This window comes from Limulus polyphemus, unplaced genomic scaffold (genome assembly GCF_000517525.1).
Source record: "Limulus polyphemus unplaced genomic scaffold, Limulus_polyphemus-2.1.2 Scaffold708, whole genome shotgun sequence".
Taxonomy (NCBI): domain Eukaryota; kingdom Metazoa; phylum Arthropoda; class Merostomata; order Xiphosura; family Limulidae; genus Limulus; species Limulus polyphemus.
The window spans coordinates 427,705-451,642 of record NW_013666318.1 but is presented as its reverse complement, the minus strand read 5'-3'; the positions used below and the strand labels follow the sequence as shown (position 1 = coordinate 451,642).

General features: G+C 29.7%; 1 protein-coding gene across 8 annotated transcripts in view; it reads left to right on the top strand.

Annotated features, from left to right (window-relative positions):
* The window catches only part of LOC106460101 (endophilin-A-like), a 48,042-nt gene that overhangs the window by 12,793 nt on the left and 11,311 nt on the right, over positions 1 to 23,938 (top strand). For 5 of the 8 annotated variants that reach the window (XM_022386730.1, XM_022386726.1, XM_022386729.1 and 2 more), the window contains exons 5-12: positions 3,085 to 3,219; positions 4,492 to 4,625; positions 5,170 to 5,236; positions 10,560 to 10,589; positions 11,258 to 11,358; positions 12,299 to 12,402; positions 14,385 to 14,533; positions 20,235 to 20,369. In XM_022386730.1, coding sequence (XP_022242438.1) covers positions 3,085 to 3,219; positions 4,492 to 4,625; positions 5,170 to 5,236; positions 10,560 to 10,589; positions 11,258 to 11,358; positions 12,299 to 12,402; positions 14,385 to 14,533; positions 20,235 to 20,369 — 855 coding nt within the window. The remainder of the gene's footprint in view (positions 1 to 3,084; positions 3,220 to 4,491; positions 4,626 to 5,169; positions 5,237 to 10,559; positions 10,590 to 11,257; positions 11,359 to 12,298; positions 12,403 to 14,384; positions 14,534 to 20,234; positions 20,370 to 23,938) is intronic. The other 3 variants (XM_022386734.1, XM_022386733.1, XM_022386732.1) reach the window with 2 other exon arrangements.

The window sequence follows — 23,938 nt, the reverse complement described above, 5'->3', positions numbered from 1 at the left end:
TGTCCACATAAATTTTGTCCTATGTATATGTAGAAGGCTATGATTGGCTCTTAGTGTCAAAAATGTACCAGATTTTTTATATACATTTTAGCTTTGATGTGTGATGCAGATTTTTAGCCTCAGATTGCAAGAAATTGCATTATTTTACATTCAAAAATTCAACATTTTCTGGGGGAAAACATCTCTGAACTTAATGTTTTACTTTACTCATATGTCCAGGTCCTCCAATGGGACAGTGGTAAGTCTTTAGATTTACAATGCTAGTAGAATCAGGGTTTGATTCCTCTCAGTGGACAGAGCAGATGTCTAATATGGCTTTGCTATAACAAAACACAAACATGCATGTCCAGTAGAACTTGAAATTTTGGTTAACAGATGTTTTTTCAACAAGATCTTGGTTTTCTACAATAAAGCTGTAAGGACTCAGCATGTTTATGAACAGCCTAGTGATACTTCATATGAACTCCCTTTTAGTCATCTTTGATTTGTTTTTATGTATAAAAGTAGAGTACATATTTCATGCAAAAGAAAAGTCAAGCAGATGATGTTCCTGTATTTAGTCTGTATGTTTATACAAAGTTAATTTTTGTATTTCTAAAGTTTTTAGGAGTATTGGAAAATGACCTTTTGCTAAAGACGTGCAATTTGGAACCTAAAATAAGATGTGTTAGTCCTAATAAATGTGTGTAAGCAGAAAACCTGCTGGTGAAGATCTTTATTTAGATATCAAAATGTTTCTTTTATATTGTATGTTGTTTTCAAATTTAAAGAACTAAATTCCTTGTTTAACTGACTTTTAAGTTTTTTTAGAGATGAATATGGAGATCAAATTGGAAGAATGATAGCTAACTTTTAGAAAGTGGTGAAATTTGCTTCATTTTCAAATAATTGGTAAATGTATAAGAAAATACTTCTTGTTTGTAAGATAACTGTAACTTAATTTTCAAAATGCAGCTACAGCTGCTTAACTTTTCACATTGAGCATTTGTAGCTGCTTTTTGAAAATTATATAAAAAAGCAATGTTTTAACCATTTGGTTTAATAACAAATTGGTAAACTTCATTTTATTAAAGACATTGATGTGCCACACTTGCTATACTTTGATAAAAATTATAAGGGATACCTAAAAATGCATTGAATCTTTATGTGCAGTTTGAGTACATTTATTACTTTGTGTTGATGTATATAATCCCTGAGCAGGGCATAAGCTGAACCTCCTGGAAGCTTTGCATTGAAGAGGCTCAGAACAAAACAAATTGAACCCTGTTCAGTGATTTTTAATTATTTTTGTAATTATTTCACTGGTATATTACAAAAAGTGAAGAGTTGTACTTTTAGCTGTATGCTAAAAGAAATATAAAAGCATCTTTTTAACTTACAGTGTTACAATTGAAGTAAACATAAGAAGTTTCAGTTTCTTTTTTGATCAACAGATTGTTACATTTTTGCCTTTTTATCGTGGTTCTTGGTTGGCCTTCAGACATTTCCAAAGCATTTTTTTATATAAACTTTTTTTCTTTTTTGAGCTTTATTCAAACATAAAGCTATTAAAAAATAACTTTCTTGTTTCATTTTTTTAATGGTTTAAATGGAAATGGGTAAACCCTTTTTCATTGGAAGTTTATAAAGGTATTTTTACATAGTAAATGTGCAAAATCAATAAAATATGTTCTGAAGTTGTCAGAAATGGTAAGAGACAAATAAAAGACTATCAGCTAAAGATGGAAAGAAAACATGATATTACAGAAACAGTATCTATTACTATTGTCTAAAGTTCTGAAATTTTAGGGTAAGCCTAAGCTCATTGCCTGAACTTGGTACAAACTGTTGTTATAAATGACCTAGATTAGTCACTGTTAAATATAAATATAATTGAGTTTAAAGAGATCCTTGCATCAGTGTCTGCTACAAACTGAAGGCTGTATGGACATAAGTGGTGTTTTGTCTTTGTGTTTAGTAACTGAAAATATAATGTAATGTTCATAATGGGATTATTGTTTTATTACTCTTGGAATAATGGTAAAGTGGACGTAACAGGATTTTAATCTTAGTTTTCACTAAGTGAAAGCACTGATGACCTAGTCAGATTTTCTCTTAGTGTCCAGTAGCTTAAAGCATAATAAATGCAGTAGGATTATTATTTTAGCATCTAGTAGTTTAAGTCATAGTGGATGTAATGGAATACTTCTCATGTTTCTATTATCTAAAGGTATAATGAATACATTGTGGATCTTGCCAAAGTTTCTAAAAGTCATAGTGGAGTTTCATGATATCTTTGTTTTAACATCTTATAGAAGTATAACTTTTCTTGATGCTTTTCATAGTTTACTGTTTTCAACTTATGCATGAACATCATAGTTTCAATACTACATAGAATATACTGACAGAGCTTGGTATTGTTAAATACTTAATGAGAAAGCATTTTCTGCTTGTTACATATACATGCAACTTGTCCTGGTTTCATTGCAAATTCTGCTACGTCAGTTCACTTAAGCTACATTGCAGAATCAGTCTTCATAATGTAACCAGATATGTACTAGGGCAAATATTTTCATGAGATAATTATTTTATTATCCATTATACATAAATATTGTACAGAGAATGTATAATAGCAGAGTTAAAAATAAATGTTATATGTATAAGTATTTGTTGAAATATTTTCCATAATTCAGTGGTTTTAACAATAATAAAAAATGTTTTTATATACTTAATTGAAGTTACCATTAATAATTTATAACATTTCTTGTATTTGCTTATGCTATATTGTTTTAAAAAAAAGGTATTAAAGTTGTTAAATATCTAAAATTACTGGTATTATGTAAGTCGTTTACTCTGGTGACTTGTCTTTATGAAACGTTTGTTGTTACTTCACTGATATTATAGTCTTATGATACTCCATTAGATAAGATAAGTTGGAGGATTCTATTTAAGGGTGAAGAAACATTATATTAGTTATATCAGACGTTTCCTTAAAGTATTCAGTTTGTTAAACAATTCCTTTTAAGATGTCTAAAACATGTGCCAAAATAGGAAATCAGAATAAATTAAATTATATTAAACTTACAAGCTCTTCCTTTAAAACAGCCTCCAGGGCAAAGATGATGGTTAGTTCTAAATTTTGTGGAGCAGTCAAGACCCATAATTATCCTCAGCCAGAAGGAATTCTAGGAGATGAGATGGTGAAATATGGCATGAATTATGGTGAAGACACCTCATTTGGTAGGTCAGAAAATCTGCCATTTCATGGTGCATCATGAATAAGCTGTTTTTCTTCTACATTGAAAACACACATACTTAGTTTATTCTATATAAAAAAGAAAGAGTAGTTAGTTTATTAGTATTGAGACATTTCACATTTGGTATGCTTTATACATTTGTGTTATTAAAATGTTTCAATGGAAATAGTTATAAAATTTCTTTTTCTCAGATTAGAACCTGGAAATAATTGGATATTCTAGGTTTTACTCACATGCAGGTAGTAGCTATTACGAAAAGTGTGATGTCAATGTTAATTCATTTATATCCATGTGCTTAGTGAGTCTTTGTAAATGTTATTTTTGTTTTTAGCACCAGCAGTAAAGTTATAAGAGGAAAAGTTTCAGTATGGTAATTTGACAATTTTGAGTACTGAGTTAATGGAAGGCATGAGTGTACTGAAGTGCTTGTACAGTTTAAGAACTTTTTCATTGCCGCATTTTCTTCTGTATATATGTAATGTTCAATGACTCCAGAAGGATGCATTAAGCATCTTGGAACATTTCCTACAATTCTTCCAATGAACAAAATATTTTCATCAATGTTGCACTCATTTAATACTGTATAGTTCTGGGTAATCTTTTAAATTTTGTATAATTTTTAAAGCTTCAAGAGATTATTCAAGTGCTTTTTAAACATTTTTTAAATTGCATCCTTTTAGAAAGAATCTCAAACTGTGTTTCAGAAGTTACTAGTGCTGCATTTTTCTGTTCAATCTGGTTGATAAAAATCAAATGTATATTCAGGTAGTTTCTCTGTATTCTTAAAACATTTAGTAGTGCAAAATTATGAGACTTTTCTGCTTGATAACATTACATAGATGATAGAAAACTTTAGTTTTTAGTCAGATACATAGTATCATTCAGAATTAAATTAAGTTTGGTTAACTTAGTTGGTTAGACTGGAATAAAGAATAATGTTCATTATTAAATTATCATTTGTGCAAAGTTTGTTATTGTGTATTGGTATAAAATGGATGTTTTTTATAATCAGGTATTTAATTTGTTTACAACAATATTTCTTTAAAATAAAAGGGCTGCTTATTTGAAAAATTCACTGAATATATGGCCGAGTAGTTTGGGATTTTTTTTAATACTTATGTTAGTGAATTTGGTTAGTAAAGAGTACTAATAAGTTTTAACTATTGGATTGTATACTAGTTACGTTTAGGTGAAGTAAAATCAAGTACATTTACATTACTTGCACTAGCATATACAGTGCTTTCTTGTATTTTAGGCAAGAGTCTAATACAAGCAGGGGAGGCATTGAAACAGATGGCAGAGGTACGATATGCTCTGGAGGACAACATGAAACAAAACTTTCTGGAACCTCTTCATCAACTACAGACGAAAGATCTGAAAGATGTTTTGGTATGAAGTGGATATTTTCATTTTATTTGTCAGTATGAAAACAATTTGAAGAAATAGACTGCCTGGAGACTAAATACTGTTAAGGTTTTCTTTTTACATTTTAACCTTTGCTTCAGTCATAAAAGTTTTTATTGGCTTCTTAACTAACTTACGTGATGTTAAGAGTAATATTTTGGAGGTTAGTTTCATTCTCTGGAGATGTGTCTGTATATTCTTTAATTTTGGAAAGTCTTTTTTTCTTGATTGAGAAAACAGGAAATGGTGTTGTAGGTGTACTTGAAGAGATTTGTTGAAAAGAATATAAGAAATTTAAAAACCAGAAATTGAAAGGAAAACTAAACTATAATAGGACTATGGAATTAAGTATGAGCTCTTACTGTTTGATTTCTTTCTTTTATGTTTTTTTGGGGGGGGGGGGTTAATTGTCTTTTGTTCTGTAAATTTAAAATTTATTTTAGAGACTTGGAAAAGGAAAAGTATTGATTTTTGTTTAAGGTTTATAACAAAAAAGGAAAAACGTTTTTAGCTGGTTGTTTATTTTCAGCATCACAGAAAGAAGCTTCAAGGGAGAAGGCTAGATTATGACTGCAAAAAAAGAAGACAAACCAAAGGTATTACCCTTAAAAAGTTTTGTTGGATTGTCTCTAAGTCTTGTCTTTTGATTAATCAGCATCACTTTTATTAGTTTTTTTTTCTCATAAGCAATAAAATATATTATGTATAACAAAGTTTATGTTGGATAGGAATTCCTTCCCCACTATTTATGAGCTTGTTTGATACTGTAACTATAGATAAATTAAGTTTCTTTTTATTTCCATTTAGAATAAACATATTTTTCATAAAATTTCATATGCTCTTAGAAACTGTGTTCTCAAAACATTGAGATATTTTTTTGCAGTACCTGATTGTTTTGTGTTTTGTGCTATATGCTTGGTGTACATTATTTAAAACTAAAAACTTAATATTTAAAAAAAATCAGCAAACAACAAATATGACAGTAAATGGTACATTCATATGTAGAAATTAAACCACATCCTCTGCTATTAGACCATAAAAATGAGTACTTAAAGAAAAATTACCTAGGACAAATTTTCAGTATATATACACAAAAATTATATGAAGCTTTTTCAGGTGTCATTTTTTATCATTGAACCTATTTAGATAGATCAGTGGAAATACATTAGTGATAATACATTTAAAAGCTGTAGTTCTAAAGTGGGAAATTATGTTTTCATAATTATTATTATTTGATGCACTTTTTGACTTTACAAGTATTTTAGTTACTATCATTCACTGTTGTCAGTGTTATGAATAAACTGTTTATTATTATTATGAGAAATATTTCACTCTAATAATGTGCAGTATTTTTCATGAGTATAGTGAGCCATTAAATTTATGATGCTAGAAACTACAGAACTGAAAGTTGAATGAATTATGAGTGGTAGATGTAACTGGAAAATTGTTACTATTCTTCCCCAGTGAATTATGTGTAAACATGGTTCTCCTGATGAAGTACTCAGCATAAAGACTGAAACCAAGCAAAAAGAGCAGATAAACTTCATGAAAATTATAGTCCATATATTAAAAAGTGGTTGCATGAAAATAATTTTAAAGGGAGAAACTTCCCTACTCCAAATTATACAAACTACTGGTGTGAAACTTCATAATTGATCATGTTAGGCTGGTAAGAGCTAAAGTTGATGTTCACTTTTGATATAATATGGGTTACCCAATGTGAGTCATAATGTTTTAAAATAAAACTGTCATCTTTGTAGTGCCAGGCATGGCCTGTAGTTAGTGTGTTGGACTGTAAGTTTGAAGGTCCATCGTTCACATAACATTGTTGCACAATCACTCTCTTGTTTGATGCCGTGGTTGTGTTACAAGAGTGACAATCAAATCACACTCGTTAGTCAAATAAGAGTGGCTTAAGAATTGGCAGTGGGTGGGGTGCTCTTGACTAGCTGCCTTTCCTCTAATATGTCAGTTCAAAACTAAGAGATGGCTAGCACAAATAGCTGTGTAGCTCTTGTAAATGTCCAAACCAAATCAACAATCAACTTGTATTTTTGTATTAATGCAGTTCCTAAGTATTTTTTCAGTAAGACACTATCTCATCATTGCAGACAGTGCTCATAAATTGTTTTATTGCTGGCTTGTGAGAATATTGAGAAATCAATTTGTGTTGCATGTGTGTGTGGTCAATATATTTTTGTACATTCAGTTAGAATGCTCATATTTTATGTGATGATAAATCTAATGGTTTCTAGATTATGATTGAAAGTTAATGACAACATTTGCCTAAAATATTTTGTTTTTATTCTTATTTGGTGTTGAATTAGTTTTAAAAGAGAAAAATGGAGTGATAGACTTTTTTTATCTTTACTTTATTACAAGGTTGTTGTGTTAAAGGTAAAACAATAAAAACCCCGTAACCCGAGCACTTTTGAAACGTGGGCCTTGTCCCTGAAGAAGGAAGGTCCACCTTTTGAAAGTGCTTGGGTTAAAACGTTTTTATTTTATATTAGAACTTCTTGAACTTGTATGTTTTTCTGACATCATGAATGTGTTAAAGGTAAAATGTTTCATCAACAGATTTATGATTTATATATTTTAATCTTGTTAAATCATTAAATTTCACTGTTAAATAATTAACAGTGTAAACGTTATTACTCAGAGTACTGGAACAGTCATTAATGGGCCTGTTCCCACTGAATTTACTTAAGAATGCTGAGTTGCACTGTTACCTGGGGCTTGTAAAGCAGTGAACTTGAATCAAAATACCAAAAGGAGCTCATGAACTTTTAAAGAATGGGCTTTGGATGCATCATTGGTGGTATGACTGATTGAGAAATTTAGCCCACATGCTTTTATCTGTCTTTGCCAGTGGATAATGTGCTAAAGAAATGGAAGACCATTGGAAGTATTATTGTAGAATATCCAGTATACCAAAAAAATTAATCATTGGTCTTTGTGAATTTTAAGATGTATCTTTGAATAAAAAATACATATCTCGTACTAAATCCATCATCTAAGACTGTAATAAAAATTCAAGACTGCAGTGATTGTTGGCAAGTGTTAGTAACAAATGTTGGGTTCTGATTAATGGTGAAACACCCCACTCTTGTTGTTTCTTAAGATGTGCTGTCCCAGCATGTTTGGTAAGGGAATGTAGGAGTAATTTTGAAAAGAAATAGTCTAAATATTTGTGTTATTTCTGTGTACTTCAAAGTTTAAAACACGCTTGATCGTAGTAGTAATAATTTAAACCAATAATAGGAAACTTATTCCATAGATATGTGTACATATTCTTGATATTATAGGTCTCAGACATATGTGATACAAAAATGTACCCAACTTCTATACAGATTCATATACCTGATTTTATAAGTTTAGACCAATCAGTCATGTTTTTAATAGTTCATACAACTGTAGGAAAAATATTGAATAACCTTTGCATGTGTTTGCTGATGTTACAGGTTTACACCAGTCTCAAAAACTTTTTTCCTTGAAATTCGCACACTAGAGTTAGAAATTGTAATTTTATTCAGGTATAAGCTGCCAATTAAAACAAAAGCAAGTTTGAATAATGACAACTAATTATAAGGTCTTTTGAATGAAATAGTAAAATGGTAAGTAATGTCACATAAAAAAAATATCTTTTTTTGTTATGTGGATGTGAAATGTATTATTTGTATTTTAAAACTGATTTTAACCAGTGTTTTTCATTACTAAACGTTTGATATAATGAAGTTTAAATTAATTCTGACTTTACTGTAGCAGTCACATTTGTTGTGTTGTGTAGCACTGTGTTGTTAATCCACAGTGTCTTCTATACACATAACTTGCACATTATAAATTGAAAGCCTTTCAATAAAACTTTTTATGAGAGGTGAATATTTAGTGTTTTTTTTAATATTTGTTACAATTTTATTCCATTCTAAGTGCTTTCTGCCATATGTTCATTTGGTATTTTTAAGTAAAGTTTTAACTTTACTAAAAGGTTAAAAAAACAAAAAAAAGATTGAATATATGTTTTCAACCATGAGTTTTCTTGTCCTTTTGTTTATTTTAGCTGTATTTTATGTATTCTTGATCATTATATTTCTTAACTGAAATCTTGATAATCTGCTATCCTTGAGATGGCACATACATCTACCCAGGGGGAACTTGCACTGTGTTTTTGAATATATCATCCAGTTTTGAAGATACATCAATAAAAAGTGGCTAAGCTCTTTTCTAGTGCAATTGTTTTTGAAATTTTAATTTCAATTTAGTTTTTGGTGGAAAATATAAATTGATCTTTAATATAACGTTAACTAGATTAGAGCTACACCAGAATGCTTACTAGTTTTATTTAGTGTGGTATAAAATCTATAATATGAGATATGGAAAATGTAATATGTTGTTATGGTCATTAAAAAGTGGAAATATGCTACCCAAAAGTAATAAATATTTTGTTAATAGAAAGGTCAGTTGCTACTTTTTTACCCCCCATAGCTCAATGGTAATTTTTATAACCTTATACTACTTAAAAGCAGACAAACAAAGTTTTTTTTTTTAAAAAAATTCACTATTCCTTGATTGTTGATTTCCAAAAATGGTCCCACCAGAAGAAAGCTTAGACTTTTGTCTGGTAGATTGTCTTTTTTTTTCATTGAGGCATTTTTACAAAGTAATGAGACATTCCAAAACATTAAGAAGACACAACAGGCAGGTGTATTTGATATCTTAGATGATACTAGTCAATCATGCTTTTACCAAATTTTGCACAAGCTGTTTGAAACAAATTCACTTATATGAAATAATTTTTGAACAGCTGAGTATTGCAGTGTTGTGCTAATTCAACTCTTTGATGTAGCTAGGTCGATAATGAGGAAAGTTCGATGACGAGGAACCCACTTTGAGACTAATAATGGCTGGAGATGGCTTGAATGGGTAATGAAGAAAAACTTTAATATAACAGCAAATGTACAACGTTTCGACAAGGTTTTGTCATCATCATCATCTGATAATGACAAAACCTTGTCGAAACGTTGTACATTTGCTGTTATATTAAAGTTTTTCTTCATTACCCATTCAAGCCATCTCCAGCCATTATTAATGAGGAAAGTGTTACATCCAATTGGACTTTATACACCCCCCCCCATATTATATATATATATATAATTATATAATTAAAAAAGAAAAAAAAGAATAGCATGAACTTAACACAGTATATTCAAACATTAGATGAAAAATAATTAATTGTAATATTACTTAGAAAATGAAAGCAAAAGAGAAAATATTTTCTTTTTTGCTTTCATTTTCTATGCAGTATTACAATTAATGATATATATATATATTTATTTGAGCTGAGAACCAATTAGTGAGGATTTTGTTTACCTACACAGTCAGTCTTGTTGAAAGAAAATGACAGTCTGGCAATATTGCTAGAATTTATACTTAGGTTTCGTTAATCCCAAATGCCTCTTGAGCTAACGATGGTTTGGTTTGTCAGAATGCTGCTATTATGAAATATTCAAAGCAATTTTCCCCTATCCCAGTGGACATATCAAATTAATTTGAATAACCTTTTCCATCACTAATCTAACTGGGCTGAAGAGAGAGAGAATTCAGAACTTTGGTACTCAACTGATTAAGATATATGAGCAAACATGTTTCACATTTAATGTGACAAGAATGTCATAATACCTGGTGACCTTGTTGACCTTATACAAACTCAACATTCGACTAAACTGGCACATGTAAGAACATTATTTGTCTGGAGTATTCAGTAAGTTTGTGAACATTTATTTTTTTGACTGACATCTGTGTATAACCAGTCCTTAAGTGTTAATCAAGTAGTAAAACACGTGTGAACTGCGTGGTAACCTGTGTAGTAAATTGTTGTGCTGCTGTTTTTTTTCTTTTCTATACGTTCATCTCTACAAGTTGGAGGTTCTTCCCCAAGAACAAAGCAAGGTAGGTTTGAATGATAGGATTGCAAGTTTTCATTAGACTTTTTACTGGTTTTGAACAGTTGATATAACATTACTTATACTTAGATAGCTGTTATTACTACTTGTGATTCACGGAATAAATGTTTAACACAAGTTTATCTTCTGCATCATAAAATATACATTGTACAGTAATGTATGATCTAGCAGTAGTAACTGTGAATGTGTGATATTACCTTAGCTGACACAGAAAATGAGAAGTTGTCATTTTTTGTTTCGTATTATTAATGATGAAAAGTACTTCAGTATATACAGAGGAAAATAGTTTTTCTGAAACTCAATTATAATATATCTGCTCAAGTTTATCTTCCTTTCTTTAACATTAATGCATTATTAATTACTAGGTCACTGTGATCAGCTTTCTTATCTTGCAGAAAGCTGTGCTATTGATATTTATTATACTATTTAGACATTGCAGCACTACACTGGCTATTTATTCATTTACTTCCCCTATTCTGTCAATCATTTCAGTCTTTCTAATGTTCTTCATTAATACATATGAAGCTGGTGTGTTGATATTTTTTACATCATAATTGATAGCAACTACAGAATTGCACTTAATAGTTTGTTCTGATAGTAAAAAAAATTGTTAAATGGCACTGATTAATGCAAAGCATATGCTGTATTTTTCAGGAACTCATGTCACAGAAGAGGAAATAAGGCTAGCTGAAGATAAATTTGAAGATTCCTTTAATTTAGCCTCCATGGGTATGCATAATCTGTTGGAAAATGATGTAAGTTTCAAATTTGACATCATTATACCTTTCATTTGGTTTTCCTGGCAGTACATACTGTTGTGGTTTTATTTTTTCCCACTATTTTACGTTCAGAGATGTAATTAAGTTATTCACTTGAAGTTATTTTTTGTAATAAAAAGATGGTGAAAGCGATACTTTTCACACTGTTGAACATATTTATTTTCCTGATTACTTTTTTTTGGTTTCATTTGAATTGTCTAATTTTTAGAAAACTAAAACAAACATAAGTACAAGTTTGAATTTTCATGAGTATACCATAAATTTTACCCAAAATACATAACTTGCAAGAGGTTTGTAGTACTTTCTAAACAAATTCTATAAGTGATAATAAACACATAGTAAAAAAATTTATACAATGAGCAGGATAGTTGGGGAGATAAATTCATTTGGATCTTATGCCTAAGTTGAAAAACCTTATTTATTTTTAACATTGTAGTATTAGGTTTTCAGATGTAAATATGAGACTGATATGATTTTAGTATATCTGAAAAATGTGGAAAAGGACGATGTGTTTTTGATGAACACAATATGGTTCATTATGTTCAGTACTTGTATACCAGTATTATCTTCAACATTTGATAGTATAATTGAGATAATCATTGACTGGCAATCTTGCAGTTGAGGTACATAGCAAGTTTGGAGTACAGTTAGTTAAAACTTAAAATGCCTAAGCTTATGAAATGAGGTTTTAAGGATTGATTGCATTTTTCAGATATTACAGTTGAATACAGATGTTTTTATTAAATTGTTCCTTGCTAATCTGTACCATATTTCAACTTACAAGTGTGTAAAAATAGCATTTTAGGTTTATTTTTTGCCTGCCCCAAATCACTACCTAAGATGCCTTTTGTTGAATACCAAAATATATAGTTGTATAGAAAGAAGATAATGATATGATAATTCTGTACTTGTATAGGTGGAACAGATTACCCAGCTGGTATCCTTTGCTGAATCTTTGTATGAATATCATTCTCAATGTGCTGAAATTATGCGTGAACTAAATGATAGACTTGTTGAACAGTAAGTTTAGATATGTTGTTTTGTAGTTGCACATTTCACATGTAGAAACAATGTATCTTATTTTAATCTATTTGAATATTAACCCTATCTGGAATGGTGAATATCTTTCAGGTGTCATGTATAAATCTGCTTATCAAATTAAAAAAATGGAAGTATAAATAATACTTTTAACTCTGTTAACTGAGAAATATTTTAAATTTATATTTTGGTATTTTGTAACATTTATTTAGTGTAATCCACAAAGAAAAGTTAAAAATTGGTCACACAATTCTACACAGCTACGAGGTGCCTTGTAATTAAATAATGCATTTATTGATTTTTAGAATTTTTCTGTTAATCCTTTACAATTATGTTCACAAGGATTTGTTTCTCACTCACTTTTCTTCTCTTTTTTCTGATTTTATTAGTAAAGCCTTCCATTTAGATCCTTTTATGACCTCACAATATGTCACATGAACAACAACTAACAAAGCTCAGTTTTGAAAATAGCTATAGATAAAGTCTAACTAACATTGGATAGAGCAGATACAATGAATAAAGTGGTGTGAGAAGTAACATGGTTTTGTGGGTAAGTGACAAGACCTAGTTTCTGCAGAGAACAACAAAATCTAATGGGAAGTTTAGATCACTTAGTAACAAATCATAGATCTAGAAATATTGTTATTGCTTCTTTAGATGATCTTTTCCCTCTTGAAAACGATTTTGTGTTAAATTATTATTTTTTGAAGGCTATAGAAATTTTGATCTAATAACAAAACATCAGCTAAGCCTAGTTAGGTTTAGAGTGTTGTAGGCGATAACATAATATTCCAGTGACTCAGATATGACTGAAATCTTAAATTTTACAATGATGTTCAAAAATAACCATGTTCAAACAATGTAGAGAGAGAAAATAATTTATTATTTGTTAAAGATAAACAATATTTATTAGATACACATTTGTTTTAATCAAGAATATTGTTACCAAAAATAGTTACTGAGAGTGACTTGATGCCATTGTGACAGATCAGGTTGTAGGTCACCAGTAAATCTTTGTTAGTTTTTGCTATGTTTTTACAGTATATACGTGGAAGTGGTAAATACTGCAGTTAGTAAAATAAAGAATATACAAGAGTAGTATATTAATAATAATGAATCAAATTGAAAATATAATTTTTTGATTAACAATAAAATAACTAAATTCTGAGATGAAAGGAAGTATTTATAATTTTTTCTTAAAATAATTCAATAAAATTTTCCAAATTTCACAATGTAAAAAATGGTAGAAGTGAATTAGATAAATTTTTAAAGCCAAAACTTGTACTCTTTAGTAAATTTTTACCAAGATTCATGCAATTTAAGTATTTTTACTTTGAGAAGGAAAACAAATTGAAGGATGTCAATGAAAACCCCCACCCTATTCCAGAAAGCATTAAAGACCATTTTACTTATTATAGGAAGTATCAGTGTTTTGAATATTCAATGCTGTTACCTTAACGCGTAATGATTTAAAAAATTTTGTTATTGAATAACATGTTCAGGATTTCAATTTTAGTACAATCTAATTTATCAATAAGTTCAAAAATTCCTATAATAATAACTGAAAATTATTTTTTGTAAGAGCAGCCAGAACACTGTCCTTTCAAAAGCTCTAACAGTTCCATTTTTAATGTTAAAGTATATTTATTACATAACTGATACTTTCACAAATATTACATATTCAGCTGTCATTTGCTATTGAATAACTAAATCATTTCTTCTTTAGTTCTTTCTTTTATAATATGGCAAAAACATTTTAAGGATCTATAATGTGATAGTAATTGTACTTTTCATTCATTCTTTTAAGTTGTTCATTCTATATGTTGTAAAGAATTCAGATTGAGCAATGTACATATTACATAAAATAACTTACCTGGGAAAAGTTTTATGTAAAGTATTAGTTAGCTTTTCTGTTAGTTTGTCATACATTGAAATTATATTAATATAAACTATTCTTACCACAGCAAAAATTCAGCATTAGCACGTCCTCGTGAGGAATACCAACCCAAGAAATTAGAAGAACTGAACATTCCAGCCTTCCAAGATGATATTTCTCCTGGAGATCTGACTACAACTTACAATGGAGTTCCACTTCCTTACACAACAATCTCAGGTACAGGGGCTGTAATTTGCTAAGCATTGATTTTATTCCTGCTGTGTTTATATTTAAGCCAAGACTTAGTCTGTGTTCACCTTTACTTTCTTATATGAAAGGAAGAAAATATATTTTTTATAAACCTTTATGTGAAGTTATTTTTTAGATGTAATACAGTTGGGAAAAAAACATTATAAGTTAAAAAACAAAAACATTGTTTATTTTGGCACAGTGAAAGATAGGGTTCATTAATTGTTCAGCTGACTAATTTTGGTAACACAATTACCATCATCAGGATTCTGAATACAGCGTTAGCCTACATATAGACTAAGCTAAAACAGCTCCATATAGACTAAGCTTACACTCTATTTACAAACCTTGATGATGGTGACTGTGTTACCAAAACTATTCAGCTGAAACAACTAATAAAAACTATATTTTATTGTAGCACAATGTGCCTGAAGAGAAATTATAAAAACTATATATTTGAATTGTGTGTAACATACTACATAGTGATGTATATTAGTTGTTGCAGTCTTTCTCTTTACGAATATGTTTAATATGTTAAACAATTTGTTTAGTCTTCAGAACAGGCACCAACCCCTAACTTGCAATGTATTTGAGTTAACTTTCAGAACAGAGTATGTATCAAGTTTATTCATCTCTCATTAAGTTCTGTACTGAGATATGATTTTGTGAGGTTTATGTTTAGTTGATTTTTCTTTAGACATAAGTACTTTATTTTCTTGAAACCATAGAAATGTATAGTTTGTTTTTGCTTCAGTAAGTAATCCATAAGTCTTATGAGACTTTTTATGTGTATTTCATTAATTAAAGCTTACATAAAGAGTCACAAGTTTCTAAAATAATCTTTTACACTGTATTCAATTTCAGTTGTCTTATTGGGCCAGGCATGACCTTGTAGTTAGCATGCTTGATTGTGAATCTGAGGATTCATGGTCAATGAACCATTGCACCGTGCTTTTTAAGGCCATGGGTGTGACAGAAGAATGACGGTCAAATTCCATCTTCAGTAAAGCAAGAGTAGCCAAAAATGTGGCAGTGGGTGCTGTTGACTAGCTTGCCATCCTTGTAGTCTATTAGTTCTACTGAGGTTTTGTTTATTAGATTGTTGTAAAGATACATTTTTTTTCATTTTCTGTTTTGGCTTGAAATGTTGATTAATGTGTAATGTCTTCTTTTATTGTGTGGTTTTTATATTATAAAATACAGTTTTACAGTTAAGTTATTCTTTTATTGAAATTTCAAACAAAGTACTACAGGATTGTAAACTCCAACTTTTTGGGAGTTAAACTTGATCTTTATTGTATGATCTGTGAAATAATTCAGGGTTACCATAGCTGAGGAAAATGGATATTTTTTTCAATATCAAGGAATTTATTAAGATGTCAAGAAAATCTTGTTTGTTTTTTTTTAGCTAAAATCAGGAAAAAATGTAGAGGAAAGTTTGGATTTTTAGGTCAATATTTAGAAATATTAATGAAATATTCAGTGGAAGATAGTTTTCATATATCTTGTACAGTATACCTAAATGTCATCACTTGCTTTTTAGCAACTTAGTGTCAAAAAGAGGTAGAAAACTGGTGGGATGTTTGCACCCCTTTTTGAGTACTCTTTCATTTTCAAGACTGAGTCAGCAAAGATTATTAAGTGTCTTTTTAATTGGGACTAAATTATAATTTACTGGTATCTTAAATTTTTAGTTGTATTCTCAGTGTGGTAATCATGTGAGTTACAGCCGTTAATTTTCTCACTGATATACTAAAATAGTTAATTGTATTTTAAATTTAAATTAAAACAAAAAAGGTTGTTGTTTTAATATTATTTTATTTACATTTTTTACACAAATGACCAAAAAGAATTGCTATTAATTGTAACTTGCTTAGTACTGCTGCTTGCCAGGGTTGTTCTTAACCTTCAACTGACACAAATTATAGCTGAGTATTTATTACAGATGATACCAAAATAATTGTATTAATGAAAATGAGTAAACATGCTAAGTTCCACATTTTCACTGTTTGGGTTGGGAAGGAGCATTTTATTCTGTGTGGTGTGAATATTGAATTTTGTAATATATGGGAACACACACTTTTAAGCCATGTAAAAAGACATAAGCACAAAGTAAATGTAGAAATTAGTACAAAAATGTAGCAAGAAGTATGATGTTTGACTGAAATGTGGGACTTTGAACAATGGATCTAAACCACAGGCACAGATTAAGGTAATCAGGCATATAATTCTACCACCATTTAAACCAGGATCTAAACAAGAAACACAAGATGATTAAACACTTCTAGCTTTCTCAAGCTAATTACCAAGTGTTTACTGTAAATATATTATACGCTTTTACAAATTAACTTAGTCATTATCCTTATTCTGCAAGTGGTTAAACTGATTAACTATTTCAGATAATGTTCTCCGACAATTCTATAGCTAGAAAGTTTACTTGTGGATCACAAAATGTTCTTACCTTACACAGCTTGACCTTACTCCCTCTTACTACAAGGAACTTGCTTTGAAACATGGTCAAAGGAAACAGATTAGTTATATTGTTTGATGAGTGCTTTAAGAATTCATATACTACACAAGATCCGATGATGAACTTGACAAATTAAAATTGGGGATTGCTAAACTAAATGTAAAAATCTGTAGATAGACCAAGTACAAACTGGAAATTATATGTTACTTTGCTGTAGGATGGAGAGAATCAGTTCTGATAAATGAAGGCTGTTATATTATGAAGTTGTTTCAAGTAAAGATCCATTGAAAGTGAATGGAAGTTTGTCAGTATTTTGAGGTTAATATGGAAGTTGTTGAATGATATACCTGCAAGAAGACTAAAGAATTATTACTGATAGTTTACAGATTTCCTAAGTTTTGCAGAAAAAACTTGTTCCTGTTGTTTGTTGAGCCATTGAAATTTGTTTAGTTGTACAAAAGTATGTCAGATAAACTTAATCTGCCCAAGAGCAAAATCTGAAACAGCCAATCAAACACTTGTTAGAGTATATGCATGATATTCTTATTATTACAAATGGCATTTATTTGTATCATTTGCCAAAGTCCTTGTGTCTTTTCTAAAGACCATTTAGACTTATGGCAACTTTTGCTCAAAAGCTAGATACATTTATCCACACAAAGCTCTCACTCTTCCTAAATAAGTCTGTACTTGATGGTGCTACTGGAACAACTCAACTTCTGAAGATTGGTGTCCAGGTTACAGTAAGTCTTGTTCCAGCCAAAAAAATAGGTAGATCTTGGATTTACAGTCAAGCAAGTGATGAAAAAAACAAGAGAACACAAATTGGTGAGTGCAATATAGGTTTGGAGTCTGGAAACAAAACCATTATTTTTGTCTCAAAATCTGTCTGAGAAACTTCTTGAAAGATGCTTGCTGAAGTATGCATTGTGAGAGCTGTGATTGCCTTTGAACAAAGATTTGTGAATGAAAATCAAGAAAATGTCAATGTTAAATTTTAAATTATCTTGCAAAAGCTTATACAAAGCAAATGGCTTACATCAGCAAAGTGGGATGGAGTTCTGCAAATATCATGAGAACCAGTTGAAGGACTTTGACTTAAAGAACAATGGGCTGAATACTTTATTCTACAGTCTTCTGGGACAGAAAACAGAATTCAAGAAACTGTGGGATATCATATACTTAAATACTCTTGGGCAGTCATCCATTGAGTGAGATTTATTTGCCAACAGGGACATCTTGTCAAACAATACCAACAAGAAGTCTCAAATATTTCAGAACTGTGTACAATGGTATATTTTTTGACATATATATTTCAAAGAAGACTTAGATTTCTGTAGATACTCTAATTCAAGATACCAGGACCATGACCAGTAAAAGTGACAGAGAAGCTAAATATCATCAGGCCAAATAAAATGAAATTAGAGTAAAGCATTGAGGTATTACTGAAAGATGCAGATAATATTGTAGGCAACCAGAAAAGAACAAGATGGTTCTGTTGGTCAAATCAAATATATTAAAATTGAAGTTAATGAAAACAGAGAAATAGAGAGAGAGAGATTGATGAAGACGAAAAGAATTGTATGGCTGGAGGAAAGTTTAAAATGGGTGTAATACAATGAACACCTTTTTACTTGTGATGTCCAGATAAGTGTACAGTAATGTAACTAACACTTTAATATTTGACTACCGAGCCTGACTGTAACAAATAGAAATCTTTACTTTAAATCTTTAAAAGGGAAGATAGAACAGCTGTGAAGGGAAGCTGTATCTCTGATAAAATCTGTTGAAAATGTACACGTTGTTTTAAATGTTATATTAAAATGATTTTGGTGTGTGAATGCTGAAATAACTTTCCTGTGGAAACCTCATAACACTTAATTATTATAGGAGATATTACTAATATATACAAATTTTGAATCTTAGAAATTTCATTCATTTAGTGATGATATAACTGTAGAATTGCTATTTTGTATTCTTTTGTTAAAACCTATAATTCCTTCTGCACGTTTACAATTACCCTGGTAATACACAGATTAATGTACTGTGGATGCTGTTTGTAAGACATCTTAAAGTTACTGTGCTATAAAAAACCAGTGTTATTGGACCAAGTGTTCTACCTTTCTAGAGTGTGTTAAAAAAAATTAGTAATAAAAAACAATAAATATCTAATTGGTTAAGTTATGCCATTGAAAAGATAGTAAGCAGTTAATGTATTCTGAGAGATTTATGGTTCACTCTCCTGTTTTTATACTCATTGACAGAAAGGGAACTACGTTACTGTAGATGGGTATTTGGATTAAATTCATTGGTTTGTCAAGTTTATTTTATTAGAATTTATTGATAAAAAAGAAATTTTAATATGTTTTATTGTTATGCCAAATGAAAGTCATTGGAAAGTAGTTACAAAGTGTCAGATGTGTCTGGGAAATTTCAGTCAGAATGCATATAATACAATGTCAGTGGCTAGAGTTTTTTTTTGGTTTTTAATAATTCATTATTTTTGTCACAGTAATATGTTTTTGTTGATATATTTTTACTTACGTACTATGGCTTTTAAACAGCTTTTTACCTATCTCTCAGGCTATTGTTAAACTTATGTGTGTAACTATATTTGCTTCCATAACTGCACAGATTAAGTTAAGAAATTTTGAACTTATAAAATCCACTTAATGTGTGTGTGAAACTGGATAAATTTTATTCCTTTTTTGTGTGTATGACCATAAAATACTGTTGTACAGTTGCATTTACAAAGATCTCGTGTAGTATTTAACAAGTAAGCTAAAAGAACATGCAAAAATCGTAAAAGTTCAAGTTACAGCTGTGCCTTTATTCATTTTATAAAAATGATATCTGTCAGATAACTCATTTCCAATAGTTTCAGATTGATGTTTTTTCATATGATCATGCTACCATTAATCTTTCACATTTAGCTAATGTGTTATATATTATACTAAGTTTATTCAATGATGGAAGAAGATATTCCAATCTGTACTTACTGTTTTTGTAAGTTATTGTGGTTTAGTTTTAAGACTGTGTTCTTTGTATTAGCATGTGAAATTTATGTTGTGTTTGTGATGCTGAAGAGGCTGAATGTCTTTTTTTTCCCTTACTAATACTCTGTGCATACCTTTTTATGTGTAAAATATAATGTGGCTTATTTATCCAGTTTGTATACTGCAGTTAGAATGCTGTGTATCGTTATTTGTCTCTTGCTAGCTTCACCAGCTCGATCACCTGCAACCTCTCCCATTAACCCACGTCACCCCGATACTCTGTTTCTAACAGGGCATGGGAGTCCTTCTACTGGTGGTGCCACTTCACCATGTCGTTCGCCCAGCCGATCTCCTAATGGTACTAACGTTCTTGTTTCTTCTGTTTATTGGTGTTAATTTGCAGTTTGAAAATAGTCCAATAAAGCCTGATTATTATTTTCTAAGGCTATGGACATAGCAGTTAAATAATCTTCATTTCTTATAACTCCAAGAAGAAATTAACATAATGTTAAAAATCGTTGTCTGTAAATAGCATGAAAGGTATGATGAATGAAAGATGTTAACAGTAAACCTGAACTTTTTCTATCTATTGTAAGCTGTAGAAAATATTTTTGGATTCTGGTAGTATGTTATTTAATATTGTGTCATATGTATTTGTCATGGATGTTTTGTGTAAAATGTTAATACTGTTTCTGATCTAGATGAACACTGTGCACAAAATCATAATTGATTTTATACTAGGTGAAGAAAAAATCTAATAGTTCATAACAGGTAGATAACTATGTAAAAAAAAAAATTGTATTAAAGATTCTCTATTTTGGTATTCACTCGGAGCTGAAAAAGAATGACAGATTTGCCAAGCAAATCCTTTATAATCCTGCTAGTTGACTTTTTGTTTAAAATTTCTCTCTCATAAACCCCAAGAAAAATAATTGTAAATAATTAAACAAATCATTTATATAAATGTATGCAAACTTCTAGTTTTTTTTTTTTGTGAAACCTATAGAAAAATTTAAATATAATCCTACAAGTCTGTTTTATTTATTTAATTTTTATATTAGCTAAAACAAATGAAAGCATAATGCACATATCCATAATAATCCTGACATTAAAGAATTAATGTATTCACTGCATGCTCCCCACCCCTTTTTATTTTTTGAGTAGACAATATTATTTATCACAGAAATTTTAATGTTTCCTAGGCCAATTTTCCATAAGTGAATTTCTTGTTTGTGGCACTTCTTAAAAAAACAAAAAAACTGTTTTCCACAGTGATTTTCATCACTAACTCAATTAACTAGTGATATTGTTACAACTGAGTAGTGTCCATAAATGGCTCTTATATACACTAGTTCTTTTGAAGTATCCACAATTGACTACCATCTTTTAAGTACAATTAATATTTAACCTTAATTTTAAAATGACTACCCTATAGCAATGGTTATAGTCATGATTTTCAATAATATCTACAATGATACTTGTAATATAACTAATTACTTTAGTTTTATTAGTTTTTATCAAAGTTCTAATATGTCTTATATTTGAAATGCCATATTTACTTCGAAATGCAGTTTTTCTGAGCTACATGTCAGTCGCAGAACTTTGTTTAAAACTTATTTTTATGACAAAGTTTAAAATTCAATGCAGTGAAAATTTTCACTTAATAATATCAACCCCTCTAGTTCAAAGCATTAAACTTTTCTCTATTTCAAAATTGATGATTTTGTTTTTATATAAAGTGATGGCATTTTCTGAATCCCAATTCTCAACATGTTTCCAGTTTAACTTATAACTTTAAATAAAATGTTTTTAGTGAAGTTAATAGAAGACTCAACTAAAGTAGAAAATTTTCAATAAACTATTATCTAATGATTTATCTTAATGTCTTATTAACTTGGCTGGTAGAGAAATTTGCTTTCCTTTTATTAACCCATTTGGTATGGGTAGGTAAAAATTTTACATGTCATTAATTGTTATGATTTTGCTCAAAATTTAATTTATTATCAATGTATACAAATAAACTTGGCATCAAAGTTTAGTTAATAGATCAAATTTTAATATTATATAAGGTTTAATTTCAAAAGGAAATATTTCAAGATATTCTCCATCTCTCTTTGTCTGTGTAGTGTGACAATTGTTTGCTCTGTCTTGCTAATTTTCTATTTTTTTCATCACCTCTGTGATTTTCTGGGTGTAACATGAGTTACTCAGTATAGATATTAGTCAGACAATGCCTAATTTTTATAGTTTTCATTCTTCATTGTGTATAGAGATATAAATAAGAAAGTCAAACCCACTTACCATGCTCTCTCCTGTCATATCCTTTCTCACAAATTGCCAATAAGTGAGTCTCTTTGACATTTGGTATTACACCATTTATAACCAAAAGATAGATGCAATTTTAATTTACTGAATGATGTAAAATGCAACCTTGTTTTCAGTAAAGATTTTATTATTTCACTTAGATTCAAAAGTGCTATTACTGAGTTCAGGGAATTATTTTAAGGTGCTTATGCCTTTGGAAAATAGTTGAATTATAATTGTTATAGGAAATTGTTTTCATCGTGTGTGTTATTATTTTGTGTTTTTAAGTTCATTTTTGAAATAAATAAAAATAACTTGGTGTACTAGTACCACCATTACAAAAATTAGTTACAAGGCTCAAAGAGCAATAACATTGAATAAAAATATACATAAACTGTTAAAAGCCTTAGGTTGTGTAGGATAAACAACTTTAATTTTCTGTTACAATCAGCAGTCATTCTGTAAAGCAATTTAGATTTATTTCATATGTTTTTTGTTGCAGTTACTAGGTTGGTCATATTGATCAAGAATGTGTGGTGTTAAGGTGGAGAAAATAAGAAATAAAATATAAAGTTTTATTGAAACAAAACTTTTGATATTCATTTAGGAGGTTTTAGAGGTTATGCAAATGAAATTTGAAACGAAGATGGAAAAAGTATTGTAATATATATATATATATATATATAATGATGAAAGTTACTTTGCACTCAGGCTATTCCGAGCCTGAGTCAGCCCTTCATTCCATGTATTCACAGATAAAGTTTTAGTAAAACACTTAATTCTTTTTTTTTATTTTAGTGAACAAAATACATGTAATTTTTACTAAAGGCTTGCCAAATTTTGCAAAGATACATTTATTACATTAATAATTATAGTTTGTATAGTATCATCATTAACTGGTGGTTGCAAGGTCAAAGTGACTGAGCCCATATAAAGAGAGTTAAGATAGTAATTTGCTTATAAAACCTTGAAATCATGATATATATATGTTTGTGCACAGTTAACAACAAACACTAGAACCTTCATATCATTAGTTATTCAGGTGTTGTGATTATCATCAGAATTTTGATACAATCATGAATCTTATTTCACTGTCTTCTTTTGTTTGTAAACTATATCATTTTGATCTGTTATTAAAAAACATATCTCTGCATGTGCACCATCATAACTTAATATTTCATCAATCAGGGGTGGTGAAATTTAACACTAATCAAGTTGTTACTGTCTATATGTAAGTTGATGAGATGTTGAAATCTAATTAATTTTATGTAGCTATAGTGGCTGAGTAACTTTGATGTAGCTGAGATGAAATCTGATACTCACTTTAGATATTGCTGGGTTGAAGAGATCTAAGAACAAGTTAACTGGGATGATGAAATCTAGCACTTGTATAGTAAGACTGATGATGCATAATATGTTAATTGAGATCATAAGATCTAAAACTAATCTAGTAAGACTCGTGACACCTAATAATATTAGGTCATCAAGAAATTAATGTCGTGTTTTGGAACACTTTCATTAACCACCCCTCAAAAAACGTACATCACTCATAATAGTTAAATGAACCACCTAAACTTCACGTTAGTGAAGCCTATTTAATGAGTATAGTTTGTTATGCTTTTT